The sequence below is a fragment of the Bison bison genome, unplaced genomic scaffold, assembly GCF_000754665.1.
Source record: "Bison bison bison isolate TAMUID 2011002044 unplaced genomic scaffold, Bison_UMD1.0 scf7180017864466, whole genome shotgun sequence".
Taxonomy (NCBI): Eukaryota; Metazoa; Chordata; class Mammalia; order Artiodactyla; family Bovidae; genus Bison; species Bison bison.
The window spans coordinates 4,575,444-4,595,600 of record NW_011495027.1 but is presented as its reverse complement, the minus strand read 5'-3'; the positions used below and the strand labels follow the sequence as shown (position 1 = coordinate 4,595,600).

The following is a 20,157-nucleotide window of genomic DNA, read 5'->3' as shown; positions in this document are numbered from 1 at the left end:
CTGGCGACCGTGCTTCAAACGGTGAGTGGAGGTCACCTCTGCTGCAGCCCCAGGGCGAGCGACAGGAATTGCGCTAAGTAAGACGGAATATTCGGTCCCTTTTGGGAGACACAGCTGAAACGGGTGGGCTCCCCCAGCGGTTGCTGCTGCCGGCGTGCGACGTGGCTTTATTCCGCGTTTGACGATTATCTTTCCCCGCCCTGGGTTTCTAGCAGTTCCTTCTTCTGACCTGAGACTCTCTTGAGTACAATCTGTAAGACACGCTGTAAAAGCGGGGGGTCGGGGGTGGGAAAGGCACTAAGTTTTGCAAAGATGTGAGGATTGTTTTTAAATTGGCAGAAATGCAAGGAACTGCCGTCTTTATGACAAAGCTTCCAGAGGAAAGCCCTCAAGTCTTTGGTCCAGGGTACACTTCCTTTTTACTGTCAATTTTCTGTCATTTGTTTGTGGTAAGTCACTCTTAGTCTTTTACTTCTGTTCTCTGGCACTCGTAAGACCGCTGGGTACGCCTCAGTATCATTTGTGGTTTTTAAACAACACTGTTGCAATAAAAGGAACTAGTCCATACTAAAACATAATTTATTCTTGAAATTGATTTTCTAAAATGATAGCGCTCATCTCGCTTAAAATCGATCGTTGTCTAACCAAGTTTTTTTTTTTTTTTTCGCTTTTATCCATTAACAGAAGAGATACCTTCTTTATATTTGAATGGGGAGAGACTAGTTTCGACGTATTTTCCTGTTCACTCACAAATGACTTACTAGAAGTTTTTAGTTCGTTTAACTGTGAATAATAGAACTTTTTAATAGGCACCATACTTGGAGTTTTTAGAAGTGTCTTTTATCAGCCTAATTTTTCAAGTGTTCTCTGTATTGAGTCTGCTGAATATTCTCTTAGAAATCTGGCTTAATTAATTTATTCAAGGTTTGGAGGATTGAGGGTCTATAGGGAAGGCCTCCACAAACACCTGGGCTTTTCTTTCATTAAGGAGTTTAAAGATCTTGCCTATTTACTTTTACAGCCTTACATAAGCTAAAAGGTGGACTCTTTACTTCTCTCATTAACTTTATAATACTTCATTATTCAGTCATTTGGTGCCTTAGAAATTACTGGAAGACCCCTTTCTAAACTTTGTACTCAAGAATATTTTGTCAGTCTTAGATAATTTGTATTCACCACCATGAAAAGATAAAGAGTAACATTTCAAGTTGACTTCTTCTGATCTCATTATCTCTTTAACTGTTTGATTATCTGTGGCTGTGTAAGCACCCCCCATACTTAGTGGCTTGAAATAATGATTTCTCATGATTCTATGTGATGAGCAGTTTCTGTGTTGATTTCCTTTGGCCTCATTTATACCTTCCCTGGTGGCTCACACGGTAACGCGTCTGTCTACAATGCGGGAGACCTGGGTTAGATCCCTGGGTCGTAGGTCAGGAAGATTCCCTGGAGAAGGAAATGGGAACCCACTCCAGTACTTTTGCCTAGAAAATCCCGCGGACGGAGGAGCCTGGTGCAGGCTACCGTCCATGGGGTTGCAAAGAGTCGGAAATGACTGAGCGACTTCACTTTTCTTTCATTTACACCGCTGTACTGAGCCAGTAGGTCAGCTGAACTACTGGCTAGGGTTCTAGATGGCTTCATACTTAGTGGTGCTGTCAGCTAGGGTGACTTAGGTCTACTCCATGTGACCTCTTATTCTCCAGTAAGGCCAGACACAGAGCAAAAGCGGCATTGCCTCGTGAAGCCTAGCCTCAGAAATCCCATACATCACTTCCACATCACAATATTTGCCAAAGCAAACAAGACAAATCTGGATTGCAAGGGTAGGGAAATAGATTCCATCTCTGCATAAGAAGAGTGACATAGTCACATTGCAAAGAAGCATACATACCAAGGTAGGAGGAATTTATGGTTATTAAACAGTCTTTCAAAGTGATCCTCCACAGAATTCATGCCAAAGAAATTTGGGTGTCATCTTCAACTCCTACCTTTTCTTACAGACCTCACATCCAGGTAATTATCAAATCTTGTTGATTTTACTTCCTAAATAACTCTCAAGTTCATCCACTTATAAGTAATCCTTCATTTAGGCCACCAACCTCTCTTTCCTTATAGAAAATTTAACAAACTTTTTTTTAAGAACATACTTATCTATTTATTTGTCTGCCTCGGATCTTACTTGCTGGATGAGGGCCCAGCAGTTGAGGTGCCCTAATGGGCCCAGTTGCTCCTTGGGATGTGGGATCTTAGTCACCTCACTAGGAATCTAACCCAAGTGCCCCACGTTGCAGGGCAGATTCTTGAACCTCTGGACCATCAGGGAAGTCCTTAGAAAACTTATAAACTTAGGCCTAACGGAAAAGCTTATGACATTTTGATTCTGCTTATTTGTCTTAGTATGAATAGAATGCTAGGTTTCTAATTTAAAAAAAAATAGATATGCAAACAAGCAATAAAGGTTTACTGTATAGCGCAGGGAACTATAGTCAATATCTTATAATAGTCTATAATGGAAAATAACCTGAAAAATAATATATGTGTGTGTGTATTTTTATATATATATATCTAAAGAACTGAATCACCTTGCTGTGCACCCGAAACACTGTAAGTCAACTATACTTCAATAAAATATATTATTAAGAGAAAAATAGAGTTAACAGCAGCTCATGGTTATCAGCATTCCAATGAGGTGACAACTGGGAGGATATAAAATTATTTAATCTGAAAATACATTCTGAGTATGCTTAAGCATTAAAAAAAAAAAGCATAGCCTAAGGGAGCTGTTTTCTAGAGTCTCCTAGAACTAAGTGGTATTCACTTTTTTGTTCTGCTCAAACATAATGTTACTTTATTCAGAAAGGTCCTGTACTGAAAGCAGTCAGTATAAAGTGATTTTCTGTATCACTTATTCTAAGACACCACACTCCATCCCCTTTTCTTCACAAATTATCACCTGGATTGGTCTTATTTCAGTTAGTGTCATAACTGTCAGTGTGTTTATTGTTTTTAGTGGTACATACAATAATGCCACATCGTGGATTCTGTGAAAGGTGGTAATAACAGTGGTTAAGGGTTTTGAGGGCAGGCTGGAATTAAAGCTTTCGTTTCCTTCTTTATAAGGTAAGGATGATACCTCCTTTTTCATAGGAGGATAAGATTAAATGAAATAATGATGTAAAGTGTTTAGCAACACTTGACAAAGTATCTGGTGCCTTGTAAGAGCTTGTCATTATGGCTTGTCATAATGTTTCTGGTACTTATTTTCTTGGGGCTCATCTGTAAACCCATGTATTTGCTTTCATCTCAGATTTGAATCTTTTCAGAATTACTATGTGAGAACCCTGTGAGTTTTCTGAGTAAAGAGACAACTAATCATGTGAATGTATAAGTGTAGTAAAATGTATAGCAATACCAGACTTTTGCCCAAAGAGGTAATGTTGCATTACAGTTATTACAGTTTCTCTGCCAACAACCCTCATGTTTTTAAAGAACTCAATAACACCAGAAAAATAAATGAATAACGCATAGTCTCTTAGCCTGTCAATCCTACTTAGAATTGCAGAAAGTTGTAAATGTTAAGTGGTTATCCCAATTTGAGTTATCCCACCCTGTCCTTAAAATCCATGTCTTTCTTACAAGGGTGGCTAATTATTATAAAATTTAGGGGAATTCCCTGGTCATCCAGGCTTCCGTGCTTTCACTGCCAAGGGCACGGTTCAGTCCTTGGTTGGAGAACTAAGATTCCATAAGCACTGTGGCAGAGCCAAAAATAACAACAGTAAAACAAAACATAAAATGTAATATTTGACCTTACTGTGTACATTTAAATGCTATTCAGTTAGTTTTATGTAATAAAAAGATGGGTGGGTGTAATTTATTGTTGAACTCTCCTATATTATTTAGCATTTTCTACTTATAAAGTGCTTTAAAATATGTTCTGATGTTCTTATTTGAGTCAAAGCCTTAAGTCTGCAAAAAACGAATTATAGTAGAAAAAAAGATTCACTCATGAAATTCACGATACCTTCTATCTCCCCCACACTTATCTCTGCTGCTGCTGCTAAGTCGCTTCAGTCATGTCCGACTCTGTGCGACCCCATAGACAGCAGCCCACCAGGCTCCTCTGTGCATGGGATTTTCCAGGCAAGAACACTGGAGTGGGGTGCTGTTGCCTTCTCCGTCACTTATCTCTAACCTGTGAGTACTTAATAAATGTTAGAATTATTCCTACCTTCCACTGTGAAAACAAAAACACTATTTATATTTAAATCATTATAATAGACATGGGTTAGAGATAAGTGTCTATTATAATGATTTAAATATAAGTAGTGTTTTTGTTTTCACAGTGGAAGGTAGGAGTAATTCTAACATTTATTAAGTACTCACTGTGTACTGGACAGGATACTAGATGCTTTCTGTACTTTTTCTCCTTTAATCCTCCAAACTCTGTGAAGTAAGTGGTTGTTATTCCTATTCAGAAATTCAGAAATAAGGTTGCTCTGAGTTGGTATTTGAATCAGGATGTCAACAGACTCAAATACGTTTTGCATGTTCACTCTACCTGTCAGTTGGTGCTCAGTAAATGCCAGAATAAAACCAAGTATTATAATCCCATGATTTTTCATTTGAGATTCTTGTTTTATAAAACATGCTTTGGTAACAGTTTCTTACATTTGTTTAGCAGTTCACTGTTTCAAAGTGATTTCACTTTTATTGCCTGTTTCAGTTACCATGGCTGGAAAACAGATCACCCTGAAATTTGGTGGTATAAAACCATTGTTTATTTTGCTTTCAGATTCTATGGGTTAGCAATTCAGACAGGCACGACAGCATGGCTGTATGTTCCACGGTGTCACAGACGTCAGCCTGAGACTAAAGACTAAAGCGTGAAGGCTTTTTACTCACACATCTAGTAGGTGATGCTGTTTGTCAGCTGGAGGCCTCAGTTGTTCTCTGCATGGGCCTCTCCACATTCTCTCTGTAGTTTAGGCTATCTTACAGCATGGTGGCTAAAAGTTGAGTATTTTAGAGAAACAGAGACACGGCACCTGCAAGCCCTAGTCAAGCAGAGATGGCTTCCTTTTTTATGGCCTACCTTCAGAAATCACGTAATTATCACTTCTTGACACTCTGTTTGTCAGAATAGTCACAAGCCCCTGCCAGTCACATTTGGGATGATGTATATATTTTGGTGTGGCCATCTTTGGAGAAATAGAAATTAACCTGTGAAATAGATCAAGCAGATCACTTTATAAGTAAATAAACTGTATTCAAAGTATTAGTATAGGAGCAAGGGTCTTAGGTCCTTCTGGCTAGACTGGTATACTTGATCTATTTTGATACATTATGATACATACTGCACCCTATTACTTACCTAAGGTAAAGGATGTTTGTATAAGCTATCAAATTAGGATGTTGACTTAATGTAAGGCCAGTGGGATGATTAGCATTTTGGAGGAGTATGCCAGCAATAGTTAAAGTTTTTTTACAGTGAGATATGCCATTTGGTTTTATCAGCTTGATTAGTTAGCTGGTGGGCCAAATCCAGCAAGCGTTGTTTTTTTAAGTGAAGTTTTATTGGAACACAGACACACATTCATTTATTACTGTCTGTGACTGATTTTGTACTACAGTAGCTGAGTTGAGTAGTTCCAACAGAAACTGTATAGCCACCCAAGTGAAAGTGAAGTCGCTCAGTCGTGTCTGACTCTTTGTGACCGCAGGGACCTGTAGCCCACCAGCCTCCTCCGTCCATGGGATTCTCCAGGCAAGAATACTGGAGTGGGTTGCCATTTCCTTCTCCAATAGCCACCCAAGCCTAACACAATTACTATGGGACCCTTTACATAAAATTTGCAGACTCTTGGTCTAGGAGGTCAACCTGTTACAGTCAATCTGAAATTCCCCATACTTGAGTCTGTGGTTTTGACCAATTCCTCTGCTTATCACACCTGAGAACTAGCATGTCCCTGCATGCTAAGTCACCTTAGTCATGTCTGACTCTTTGCAACCTTATGGACCGTAGCCTGCCAGACTCCTCTGTCCATGGGATTCTCCAGGCAAGAATACTGGAGTGGGTTGCCATGCCCTTCTCTGGGGGATCTTCCCAACCCCAGGATCAAACTCCCATCTCTTAAGTCTCCTGCATTGGCAGGCAAATTCTTTACTGCTAGTGCCACCTGGAAAGCCAAGTGCTGGAAATACAAAGAGATAATGCTTGCCCTTGAAAGAGTTCACAGTATTATTGGGGAATCAAACAATCATAGGTTTACATAGTGCAGTGTCATGAGTGTGCTGTTCTACAGCTATGCATAAATTTCTAAGAAAAGATAGTGGCTAAAGATTGGAATCTGCTTTTTCTCAGAGAAGGCTTCCTAAGAAAACTGATATTGATCAAGTTCTTGGATTAAGTAGAATTTAACAAGGTGGAAACGTATAAAAGAGCCTAGCATAAAAAAAAAGGAGCAAATGTATGTTTGAGTAAGGGTTTTGTATTTTCAGGTACTGTAGGAGAAAAGTAGAATGGGGTTGGAGGTGTAATGAGAAGTAGGACTAGCTGACCATTTAAGCGACTGAGGCAGGAAAGGATTTGAGAGTTCTTTTAGAGACTTGAGACTTGAGAGCTCTGAATTGTCAAAACTTAATTGATTGGTTCTCAGTTCATTCAGTTCAGTTCAGTCACTCAGTCATGTCCGACTCTTTGCGACCCCGTGAACCACAGCACGCCAGGCCTCCCTGACCATCACCAACTCCCAGAGTCCACCGAAACCCATGTCCATCGAGTCAGTGATGCCATCCAATCATCTCATCCTCTGTCATCCCCTTCTCCTCCTGCCCTCAATCTTTCCCAGCATCAGGGTCTTTTCAGATAAGTCAACTCTATGCATCAGGTGACCAAAGTATTGGAGTTTCAGCTTCAACATCAGTCCTTCCAAAACACCCAGGACTGATCTCCTTTAGAATGGACTGGTTGGATCTCCTTGCAGTCCAAGGGACTGTCAAGAGCCTTCTCCAACACCACAGTTCAAAAGCATCAATTCTTCAGCGCTCAGCTTTCTTCATAGTCCAACTCTCACATCCATACATGACCACTGGAAAAACCATAGCCTTGACTAGACAGACCTTTGTTGACAAAGTAATGTCTCTGCTTTTTTTGGTTCTAAGAATGGTGAAGAATGTGAAGTCTAGGTTGACTGACCTGGACGACTGGGTAGTCAGGGAAAATGGGACCATTTTGCTAAGATATTCTGAATATGAATACATTGGAAGGAATAGATTTTTAAAGATGTTTCACTGTTGGAGAATTTGAATTTGTAGTGCCTATATATCTAAATGAGAAGATGTTGGAAGCTTGACGCTTAAGAAAAAAGACTTGAGAGTTTTTAATAAATGAATATTTGAAGCCATGGAAAAGACGTAGTTCTCCGTGGAAAATATGCAAAGAGAGAACCAAAAATAGAAATGGGGAACATTTAGGAGATGTGTAGCAGAAGGAGGAGAGGGCAAGCAGATCCTAAGTTCTTGAAATGAAAATTCATTTTTCTTCAAGATATATATGTATGTATATCACAAAGAAATAATATATAATCTTTTTTGTGAATCCATGTTTTAGCCAAGCTGCAATATGACAAGTTTTTAAGAAAAAAAAAAAAGGAAGGGGGGGGCGGAGATGGGAAGAACCAAAGACTCATAAGGTCATAGAGTTTAAAAATAATTTAAAAATTGTCTCCAAATGAGGCGTTTCAGTAACTCTCTATTATGTGTGTTAGATTTTGACAATTCTTGCTTGTTCTTTTTTGGAAGCTTTGTAATGTAAAGATGACTTTTTTCCCCCTTATTTTTTGTTTTCAGGTCTCTGCATTGGGAGCAGAATTTTCCTCAGAGTCTTGCAGAGAGTTAGGTTTCTCCAGCAACTTGCTCTGCAGCTCCTGTGATTTGCTTGGACAGTTCAACCTTCTGCAGCTGGATCCTGACTGTAGAGGGTGCTGTCAGGAAGAAGCACAATTTGAAACTAAAAAGGTACTGCTTTCTAGTATCTCTCTTCCATTAGATGATTTAGTTTGAGATGAGGTAAAATGTTAAATTGCCTAATCAACCTAACTACAAAGAAGTCATTAGCTTCTACATTTTGTAGTTTTAGAAACTCAACTGATTTCTTGCCTGGGGCATTAGATCAGTCAAAGCAAATGAAGGGGAAAATTATGGTTATAGACCAATAGACCATCCTACCATGGCTGTGCTGTCCAGTCTTCCTTACTTCTGGCCACATGAAGCCAAAGAATAATTAACTAGATGTTTTTATTCAGTTACACTAAGAACCTAGTCTTACATTGAAATTTGAGATGAAAGTAAAGCACCTATTACATGCACATAATTGTCAACAGTAAGTTATAACTTTTAATCTGGTTAACTAAAGAATATGATCTGTTAATTTGCACACCTGTTACTACTATTTCCTGATGTCTATTCTCACCGTTAACACCTGAAGACAACCAGGACTAGGTAGTTCTAAGTATCCAGTAAAATCTGCTATGGTTTTACCCACTGTTCAAATTAACAGTAAACTTGCTCAATTTTTAAATCTTTTCATTAGACCTATAGATTAATTAAAAATTATCAGGAAAAGGTCACTTATATCATCCAAATCAAGCTGAATTAATGAAGTCCCTATGTTTGAGAAAAATGTCAATCTCTCTCTGCTTTGTTTCCTTTTAATATTCTTTCAGTTTTACTTATTGAATCCTGTTTGAGGTATTATGGTTTGTAAAGCTTTCAAATAGTATCTTCTCATTATTAGGTAGTAAAGGATTATTTCTAACAATGAGTACAGTTTTATAGGTTTGTAAGAAAAACAAGCAGACACGCTTTAACATCATTATTCAACCGAAAGTTATCCTTGATTTCTCAGTTGAAAACCTGAAATTCCTATGTCCCAGATATGGCTTCTGTGTCTACAATGGCTTTCATTTTCTTGGTTCACATATACCCATAATATATTTTAATGTTTAGAAGATTCCCATATATAAAAGTTAGTCTTTACTGCAAGTAGGTAAAATCTAAAAAGATTTTTAAAACTGGATTTTAGATAGACTTAAGACATAGGACCTAATTAGTAGGCTCCTTCCTTCCTGTTTTCTGTTTTGTTTCTTCAATGGTATATTCACAGGAGACAAGTGGCTGCAGTGTGGTTCATCCTCTCATCTTTAAGCTGTTATTCTATGGTCTGTACAACACTCGGCCAACAATAATTATTTCCTGAGACACCAAACTGAGATGGATTGAACAACAAGGGGTGTTTTAAAAGAAATAATCTTTATCACACACCCACTTTGTAATCAAGGGTAAGCTGAGAAAGTCTAGCCTTTGACTGATATCAAATATGCCTTAACTATAAGTGCATATAAAAGCTGTTTTTACTTAATTGCCCTTTCTCAGTAATTCTTTATAATATACAAATTTTGTGAGTTGTTTTTTTTTTTTTAAGCCACACCATGCCACATACAGGATCTTAGTTCCTCAGCCAGGGATCAAACCCATGCCCCCTGTAGGGCAAGTGCAGAATCTTAACCACTGAACTGCCAGGGAAGTCCTTGTGATACAATTTTAGTAGAACCAAACTTCAGTCACACTTCTCAAATTAATCATATTCCTGTTCAGTTTTCATTATTAATTGAGCTGTGTTTGATATCTTGACACTTTGCAGCAGTTACAGCTCAGCATTATCCATGGGGAAATAGCCCACTGTTTAATACATGCCTAACTAGTCACACAAACTGAAATGTTTATTATATCTAAGTGCAAGTGAGCCTGTATCCTAATATACCTTTTATACTCTACTTGTTTTTTCTCAACTCCTTGCCCTTAATCTTTAAGATGTACTCTCATTATTTGCTAGGACAGTGTTGCACAAAATCAGTGAATGATTTTCTAGAGGCCTGGTGAAACCAAAACACTTAAAATAGTAGTATAAATATAAAAGTATGGCAGGTCAGGCAAGCTTCTATGTAGATATAAACCACATTCTTATATAAAAGTGGTATGCTTAATTTAATCTCTGCAGTACTACTCTCTGGATTATTGGTACATAATCATAGGTAGTCATGTATGGGTGTGAGAACTGGACTATTAAAAAAGCTGAGTGCCAAAGAATTGATGCTTTTGAACTGTGGTGTTGGAGAAGACTCTTGAGAGTCCCTTGGACTGCAAGGAGATCCAACCAGTCCATCCTAAAGGAAATCAGTCCTGAATATTCATTGGAAGGACTGATGACGAAGCTGAAACTCGAATACTTTGGCCACCTGATGCAAAGAACTGACCCATTTGAAAAGACCCTGATGCTGGGAAAGATTAAAGGCAGGAGAAGGGGATGACAGAGGATGAGATGGTTAGATGGCATCACCAACTCAATGGACATGAGTTTGAGTAAACTCTAGGAGTTGGTGATGGACAGGGAAGCCTGGCATGCTGCTGTCCATGGGGTCGCAAAGAGTTGGACAGGACTGAGCGACTGCACTGAGCTGAACTGAATCATAGGTAACAATATACACAATAGCTTTTCTGTCTCATTCAACTCTGGCTTAAGGCTTAATTTTGAAATTATAGTTTAATTTAGTTCTACTTTAACGAAAGTTAAAATATGCAATATATAGACTAGTTTGTTGTCATTTAGTCACTAAGTCGTGTCTGACTCTTGAGGTCCCATTGACTGTAGCCCACCAGGTTCCTCTGTCCATGAGATTTCCCAGGCAAGGTTACTGAAGTGGGTTGCCATTTCCTTTTCCAGGAAATATTCCAGATTTGGGGATTGAACCTGCATTATAGACTAGTGCCTTATGTCAAAAATATTAAAAATACTTAAACATGGCTGTGTGTAAATCATCGGGAATATAAATTTTGTAGAAGAGGAAATTTATAGTTTATTTGCAGGACTGTCTTGGCAATTTATAATAAAGAAATGTTACCTAAATACTCATTTTGGTTCTGTCTTAGTTGCATGCTTTATAGGTCTGTTCAGGGATAAAGCTAATCATTTTTCAAATGCATACACTCAGTCAACAGGCTAAATTTAGCCTTTGATAGGCAAAACATAAAATTTGCTTTTAAAAAAATGTATTTATTCCCAATAAATGCAGAAAATATCTTCTAAGTCCCTTATTCTGCAAGTAGATATTCCTATATTGTTTGTGTTTGGTCTTGTTTCTCCCCCACTTTTGATTATAAAGGACCTAAGTAAAGATCACAAATATAACTAGAATAAGATTTTTTGGTTAGCTGATTTACTACTGTTTTAACTAGTTTTGCTCATAACTGTGTACTTAGGTACAATTTATAAACATTCATAAGGGTATTGACTGAATTATTAAGAGCATACTAATTTATTGTTGTTTAGTCAGTAAGTCATATCCAACTCTTTGCGACCCTATGGACTGTAGCCCGTCAGGCCCCTCTGTCTACGAGGTTTCCCAGGCAAGAAGACTGGAAAGGGTTGCCAGGTTCCTTCTCCAGGGATTGAACCCATGTCTCCTGCATTGGCAGGTGGATTCTTTACCACCGAGCCACCAGGAAGGCCTGTATACTAATTTGTAACTTAAAGTAAAAAAACGGTAAACTAATGAAAGAAAAATGTTTACATCTTGGTGCTCTTAGTATTTTCTAAGTAGTGTAAGTGACTTCTGCTTTTTGTACATAGAATCTTAAGATGGAAGGGAAGGAACTGTTCACTACTGACTGACTCTTTGCTTGTGATGGGAAAACATACAACTGCCAGTTCTTGCTTGTTGTATTTTACAGCTTTTCCCACCAGAAAAGGACTAATTCTTCTCCTGTTAATGTTTTTGAAGTATTTTAGACAAGGGTTGTTACTAGCTCAAGTTGGGTCACTAACCAGTTATTAGCTAAGATTATGGAATAATGTAAGAACTGCCACAAAAGCTGCCACAGTAGCCATGTGAGAAGTTACACCTGGGAGCAGATGGATGACGCGCTCTTAGGTAAAGAACACACTGGGTTTTCCCCTCAATTACTAAACTACTTCTACTTAAGCTGTTTTAAAGATTTAGCTCAAGTGTCCCCTTTGCTGGGAAGTCTTAGCGAATTTCTCCTCCTTAGCCACCACCACTGCCACTTCCAAGTTACATTAAGCTACACCTAGGTCTTCCCTCATAGCTTTGTCAGGAAAGAATTTGCCTGCAATGCAGGAGACCCGGGTTCGATTCCTGGGTCAGAAAGATCCCCTGGGGTAACCCACTCCAGTATTCTTGCCTGGAGAATCCCATGGACAGAGGAGCCTGACAGGCTATAGTCCATGGGGTTGCAGGAGTCAGACATGACTTAGCAACTAAACCACCAACCACCACTGCATTTCCAAAGCACTTAAACATGCCTGTGATTTGCAGTTAACTCCATTATATTGTATCTGATGTCTGGCTTTCTTTCTCTCCCAGTATTTTATGCTTTTTGAAGTTCAGAACTATTTTTTTTTTATGTTTCTGAATCCCCAGCCTTTAGCTTATAATATTTCATAAGTTTTCGCCCTTGAATAAGGCTCTTTTTACTAAGAAATAATACATGAAATTCTGTGGCCAACTTTAGAGTAATTTAGAAGTCAGCTTAAACAGCATTATTCAAAACAATGGCAAATTTTAAGCTTTACCCTATCAGAAGCTGAATTCTGCTGATGTGTAAAGCATAGAAGGATGAAATGGAGGTTAAGCTAACTGTGCATGAAATTGTAGTCGCTAAAGAGATTTCACCATTGCTTAAAATAGATTCACTTTTGTAGTGTGTGTAACATCAAATCTATGAACTGATTTCTTCAAAGGAAACAAATTTAATTCAACAGGTTATTCTAATATAAAAACACTGTTCAAAAAGTTTTTTTTTAAACTAAATGTTTAGCAGCAGTTCAAATTCAGTGTAAGAATCAGTAAGACTCGTGAGTAGCAACAATACTAAATAAAGACATAAATTTGCTTAATAATAGCTTCAAACATTCATTAAGTTCTTATTGTATGAAGGCGCTCTTCCAAGACTTTATATGAAGTCACTTATATAATCCTTACAACAACCCCATGAGGTAAGTACCATTATCATCTCCATTTCATACCTAGGTCTAAGGCAAGGAGGTCTTGCCTACAGTCATACAGCTAACAAGTGACAATAAACATGTATGTCATATATTTGTGTAAGAAAAGTTTAAAAGTTTCTTTTGTGCAGTTATTCAGTTGAACTGAAAATAGTTTAAATTTATTTTTTATATTTTCTATATGGGGCATTTCATCTGCCTTTAATATGAAAAATGAATGTGGTCAGTTTTCTTAGGTATTTACAAATCAGAATCAGCTTCTGTCTAAGAATGTTAAAACATTCTGTCACATTTACAGATTGTAATATTTATAAGGAAAATAAACCCTTAAAGTAATCATTATTAATTTCCAGGCTGTCTTACAACTGCATTTCTTTCAGACATACCTACTTCAGAATCAAAATAAACTTTGTTTATGTACTAAATATTACTTCATACTGCAGGCTCTGAGAATGCCAAAATAAGACAGTAGTCACTGTCCTAGAGGACTCGAAGAAATAGACATGGAAATTGGACTACTGGAATGCATTTGGCAGGATATTCTGTTGGGATAAAACATAATATCCAATAATGTAACTGCTAAAAAAAAATTAGAAATTAAAATTGGAAGGAGGAGGGGAATCAATAAATTTCTTAAAGTTGGCATAATCAAGAACTATAGAAACAGCCATGTTAATCACTATGGAAGTGACCAACAGAAGAACTAAAAACAGTAAGAACTCAGAGAGATAAGTTCTATAAACAAATGGTATAAAAGCACCACAGAAGAAAGGATATAACCATTTGACAGGTCAGGTAAACATTACCCCTTGCTTATGTAGAAGTTGATGCTTATGGTAAGTTGGAAAGTGATTAGGAGAAGGTCATCTCTGGCAGAAGGAAAAGTATTTGAAAAGGAACAGAGTCATCATGAGAGAGATGGCCATCTAAGATGAATCAGAGAGCTTATTATGAAGAGAGAGAACAATAGGTAAGTAAGTAGGGCCTGTGTGCCTTGGTAAGAAGTTTGAACTCTACCCTATAGGCAGGTGATGACAGTTAAGGACTATGAACAGTAAATTGACATCAGATTTGTGTTTTAATAACTTTTGTTGGTGTTGTGAATGATAGTTGATAGAGTAGTAAGGAGTACCATTGGCAGAAAAAGAACTTAAGATGCCAGCTTCCAAAGGAAAGATGCAGGAAGGAGCTTAAGCTAACACACTGTAGTAAAAATGGAGAAGGGGCAGATCTGAAATAGATTTAGGCAACAAGAAACTACAGGATTTATTGACTAACTGGATTGAAATGTGGAAGGGAAGAGTGAGGACACTTTGCAGTGTTTTTATGTCAGAAACTGCTAACCTCAGCACAAGGCTACAACAAAATTCCATCTAGCTACAAGGTAGCCCCTAAGGGCAATGATGGTGGATGGGAAAAGAGACAGCGACAGAGGATAATTTTTAGTAAGGCATACATCCCTTAGTTCCAAACTGCCTTTTCAGTTTTCTTTTTGAAGATAGACGTGTTAAGTTCTACTGTGGCAGGCCATGAATTTTATCTCGGTACCATAATAAGTTCTAAAATAGATAGTATACTCTTCAGAGAGCAGGCAAAAAGTGAAAATGTGTAGACTGGCCTCGTTTCTTTTGTTCTAATTTCACATTGTTGCTCTTCATTTTTGTATACTGCTTAACTTTTGAATTATTGCAGCTCTTTTGGTATCTGTTTTTAAAGTGAAAATACATTAGGTGATTAATTTTAATAGAAATCATTTAATTTGAGCCAGCTCTTATTTTTTATTTCAGATAATTGTAATCTTTCTTGCAAATGATAATAATTGCCTCCTTTTTTATGACCGTGGTGTTCACTATTGGATGGTAATGGAAACACACAAAGAATTGAACTTTCTTTGAAAAGCAGCTTTTCCTGCTTTATCTTTAATATAAAAAATAAGTGTAGTTAATTTTTTTTTTTTTTTTTAGATATTTACAAATCAGAATCTGCTTCTAAGCATGTTAAAACATTCTGTCACATTTGCAGATTATAATATTTAAAAGAGAAATAAATCCTTAAAGTAGTTCATAATCTATCTCCAGGCTGTCTTACAGCCACATTTCCTAAACATACCTACCTCAGAGTCATTGTGGCACATTCATGTTCATTTTTCGAGACTATTGAATGGATATTGAACTGTGTTTTAACAGGATCTCAATCTCAGATTTTCAGATTAACAGAAATATACGTTAACTTTTCAAACACTTAGCAAAAATTAATTAATTTTTTTATTATTGAATTTTTTTATACATTGACTTTTGTTTTTTATTGAGTACTTACACTAAATTGTTTGCCATTTTCTTTATTTATACATATTACCAAGGGGCTAGTTGGTTTTGTTTTTAAAACTGCTTACCTTTAAGATATTCAAGCTTAGGGTCTTTTTTACCATGCTCTGGATATTTTGACCTCAGGAAATATAGTGGCATTGTGTCATTATTCTATACATTGTGTGATATTCCCTAGATATTAGTAGGGTTGAATATATTGTTCCCAAACTATACCCTGAATTATTCATACTTATAGCTGAAGTGTGTATGGGAATGTGTGTGCTCTGTATCTGTGAATATATTTGCTTCTAGGTGGAAATCTGATCGTTAAAGTCTTAACCTCTTGGTGATGAAATTCTCTTTGTTTTAGGTGTATATTCAAATTCTGTTTCTTACCACAGTATTGAAAGAAGCCTTGTTCTTTTCCTCAGATTTCATAGTTAGAATGGTCTAATTTAGATTGTGGTGATGTCAGAGAAACATTTTTTTTTTTTTTTTTTTTTACATTTTCGTTGAGCTTCTTAGTGGAACAGTGATTGTATCTTTATGGCAAGACTCCCTCAGCATCCTCTTACTTTCTTCAGAGCCTGATTTAAGGTAGTTGTTACCTAGCTTGTTTTTAACTTAGAGGAAGCTTCTTTAGACACAGTCATTGTTTTATATTTTTGCGGAGTTTGGTAGAAAACACCTAAAAATGAATAGTTTGATCTCAGGTATATGATTTTAGAGCATTATATTTACCAGGTTGGTTTGCTAAAATTGTAAAACCCAACTTATTTCCCTGATCCTTTGTATTCGTTCATTGTTCCTATACAAGAATGCCATCAGTCAGAGTGTGTATGAAAATGTTAATAAATATAACGTTTGCCTTATACACTTAAGGTAACTTAAACTGAATCTTGACAAAAGCTTACTATAAGATCGCAAATATTTAGTACTCTAATTATTTGCTCATGTGTAGTTGTAGCTTTTTGTTTCTAGCATTACAGGTACTTTAAAAAATATTAGAAAATATAGGAATGACTTTGATAAATAATGAATTAAAATTTATAACATCAGCAGATCCCTAGACATAGTTTTAGTTGTAAACATTTTCTCTGAGAATTAACTGACTAAATTTTGCTTAGAAAAAAAATAGCTTCTGCTTAATATATTTTTGCTCTCCAGATGTATGTGAAAAAAGTAAAGTTGACTTTAAAAAAATAACGTTTGTGTGTACTACGTTGCTTCAGTCATGTCCGACTTTGTGTGACCCTATGGACTGTAGCCCACCAGGCTCCTCTGTCCATGGGATTCTCCAAACAAGAATACTGGACTGGGTTGCAATGCCCTTCTCTAGGGGATCTTCCTGACCTAAGATTTGAACTCACATCTCTTGTATCTCCTGCATTGGCAGGGAGGTTCTTTACCACTAGTGATATAATTGTTCTAAGAGTGGGTCGTGTATACTTAAATGTTATCATAATAGTTTTTTCATTTAAGATCTCTAAATATTATAATACTTAGATTTTATCATTTTATAGCTATGCTTCCTTATTTTTAAACTCCTACATTTTAATTAAGAGTAGGGAGCCCTTCAGAGGAGACTTCCCTGGTGGCTCAGACAGTAAAGAATCTGCCACCTGCAGTGCGGGAGACCTGGGTTCCATCCCTGGGTCGGGAAGATCCCCTGGAAAAGGGAGTGGCAACCTACTGCTAGTATTCTTGCCTGGGGAATCCCCATGGATAGAGGAGCCTGGTGGGCTACAGTCTGTGGTGGACAGGACTGAGCAACTAACACTTTGACTTTCACTTTCTCTCAGGGCTTCATAAGACCAATAAAATAGTTGCTGCTCAGATCTGAATTCTGTTCAGCAGTCAAAGCTTTTCCTTTGGCTAACCTAACATTAAGTCATTTTCATCACAGTGCTACTTTCAGTTTTTTTCTAAAGTTCTGCTTTAAAAGAGGATTTCAAAAATTAAAAATGTATGGCTGCAAATGATTCTTCCAACCAACCTAGACAGCATATTAAAAAGCAGAGACATTACTTAGCCAACAAAGGTCCATCTAGTCAAGGCTATGGTTTTTCCAGTAGTCATGTATGGATGTGAGAGTTGGGCTATAAAGAAAGCTGAGTGCAGAATTGATGCTTTTGAACTGTGGTGTTGAAGAAGACTCTTGAGAGTCCCTTGGACTGCAAGGAGGTCCAACCAATCCATTCTAAAGGAAATTAGTCCTGGGGTCATTGGAAGGACTGATGTTGAAGCTGAAATTCTAATACTTGGGCTACCTAATGTGAAGAGCTGACTCATTTGAAAAGACCCTGATGCTGGGAAAGATTGAGGGCAGGAGGAGAAGGGGACGACAGAGGATGAGATGGTTGGATGGCATCACCAACTCGATGGACATGAATTTGGGTAAACTCTGGGTTGGTGATGGACAGGGAGGCCTGGCATGCTGCAGTTCATGGGGTCACAAAGAGTCAGAAACTACTGAGCGACTGAACTGAACTGATGAGAAGAAAAACAGTATTACAGCATTTATCTTGCTTTAGTCATTGTTTACTTGGTTTACCTTAATTTAGCTAGTCTCTTAAGCAAAAGTCTACTACTATTTGATTGCTTTGTAATTTTTGCCTCTTTAATAGTTGAGGGTAGTCCAAGGCATCCCCAGCTGCACATTACAGTCACTTGAATAACTTTAAAAGTAGTATATATTAACCAAAAAACTGGTGCCTAGACCACAACCCAACTCTCCTGATTTACTTGAACTGGGGTGAGTTCCAAGGATCAGTAATTTTCAAAATCTTAGATAATTCAAGTGTATAGTTGTACAGTAAGGCTTGAAAACACTGCTCTAAGGTCATGTGAATTTGAAAGCTTGAGAAATTTTGAAGTGGAGAGGAAAATGTGAAGAAATTCTAGTAACAGGAACAATGAATAACATCCTTGAACAGGCTCTCAGGGCCTCTATGAAAATGGATACACACCTTAACCATAACCGATAGCATGAAAGAAAATATTCACTATTCTTAACGTATTGAGTATCTAAAGAATCCAGGCTTTTTGTGTGTTTTGTGATTTTTTTTTTTTTTTTTTTTGAATTTGTTTTAGCAACTCTGGAAGGTAGGGAATATTTCTTTTTTGTTGTTGTTTTAAAGGTTTACTTTATTTTTTGGTCGTGCTGGACCTTTCTTGCTGCAAGCAGAGGCTACTCTTCATTGTGGTACACAGGCTTCTCATTGCAGTGACTTCTCTCACTGCGGAGTACAGGCTCTAGGGCCCAGGGGCTTCAGTAGTTGTGGTGCACAGGCCTAAGTTGCTCCCTGGCATGTGGGATCTTCCTGAACCAGGGATTGAACCTGTGGCCCTTGCATTGCAGGATAGACTGTTAATTACTGGACCACCAAGGAAGCCCTGGGAATATTTCTTGTTCAGATGGTAAACTGAAGCTGAGAGAGAATGATTTGCTGTCTGTAACTAGCAGAACTAGAACTAGACCCACATACGCATTTGATTTTTTAACGTGAGCTCTTTTCACTATACTCTTAAAAGATACAGTGAGGCCTATTAAAAATTTTAATGGTTTAAGCATAAATCAATTCAAACTGGGTAACACCCAGCTGGAAGTGGTTAAAAGTGCCCCACCAACAGGAATTAGGGATAGAACTTAGAGACGATGTGGAAGCAAAGCAGCGATATGTTTTGATTGGCTGTAGCTTAAGCTACCTTATTTGGGAAAACCTAGTTGATGACTCGGAGAAGGCAATGGCACCCTACTCCAGTACTCTTGCCTGGAAAATCCCATGGACAGAGGAGCTTGGTAGGCTGCAGTCCATGGGGTCACAAAATGTCGGGCACTACTGAGCGATTTCACTTTCACTTTTCACTTTCATGCATTGGAGAAGGAAATGGCAACCCACTCCAGTGTTCTTGCCCAGAGAATCCCAGGGACGGGGGAGCCTGGTGGGCTGCCCTCTATGGGGTCGCAGAGTCGGACACGACTAAAGCAACTTAGCAGCAGCAGCAGCAAAAGCAGTTGATGACTGGTAATTATAGGACTGGAAAAGGTCAGTTTTCATTCCAATCCCAAAGAAAGGCAATACCAAGGAATGCTCAAACTACCACACAATTGCACTCATCTCACACGCTAGATAAGTAATGCTCAAAATTCTCCAAGCCAGGATTCAACAATACGTGAACCATGAACTTCCACACGTTCAAGCTGGTTTTAGGAAAGGCAGAGGAACCAGAGATAAAATTGCTAACATCCGCTGGATCATGGAAAAAGGAAGAGAATTCCAGAAAAACATCTGTTTCTGCTTTCTTGACTATGCCAAAGCCTTTGACTGTATGGATCACAATAAACTGGAAAATTCTGAAAGAGATGGGAATACCAGACCACCTGACCTGCCTCTTGAGAAACCTATATGCAGGTCAGGAAGTGACAGTTAGAACTGGACATGGAACAACAGACTGGTTCCAAATAGGAAAAGGAGTACGTCAAGGCTGTATATCGTCACCCTGCTTATTTAACTTCTATGCAGAGTACATCGTGAGAAATGCTGGGCTGGAAGAAGCACAAGCTGGAATGAAGATTGCCGGGAGAAATATCAATAACCTCAGATATGCAGATGACACCAGCCTTATGGCAGAAAGTGAAGAGGAACTCAAAAGCTTCTTGATGAAAGTGAAAGAGGAAACTGAAAAAATTGGCTTAAAGCTCAACATTCAGAAAACGAAGATCATGGCATCTGGTCCCATCACTTCATGGGAAATAGATGG

The 20,157-nt window shown here is 37.9% G+C and overlaps 1 protein-coding gene across 1 annotated transcript in view; it reads left to right on the top strand.

Annotated features, from left to right (window-relative positions):
* Positions 1-34: 34 nt before the first annotated feature.
* LOC105003288 (15 kDa selenoprotein) overlaps positions 35-20,157 on the top strand; it is a 43,594-nt gene continuing 23,471 nt past the window's right edge. The window contains 2 exon segments of the mRNA XM_010860341.1: positions 35-449; positions 7,855-8,022. Of these exon segments, the coding sequence (XP_010858643.1) occupies positions 342-449; positions 7,855-8,022 (276 nt within the window). The 5' untranslated portion in view covers positions 35-341.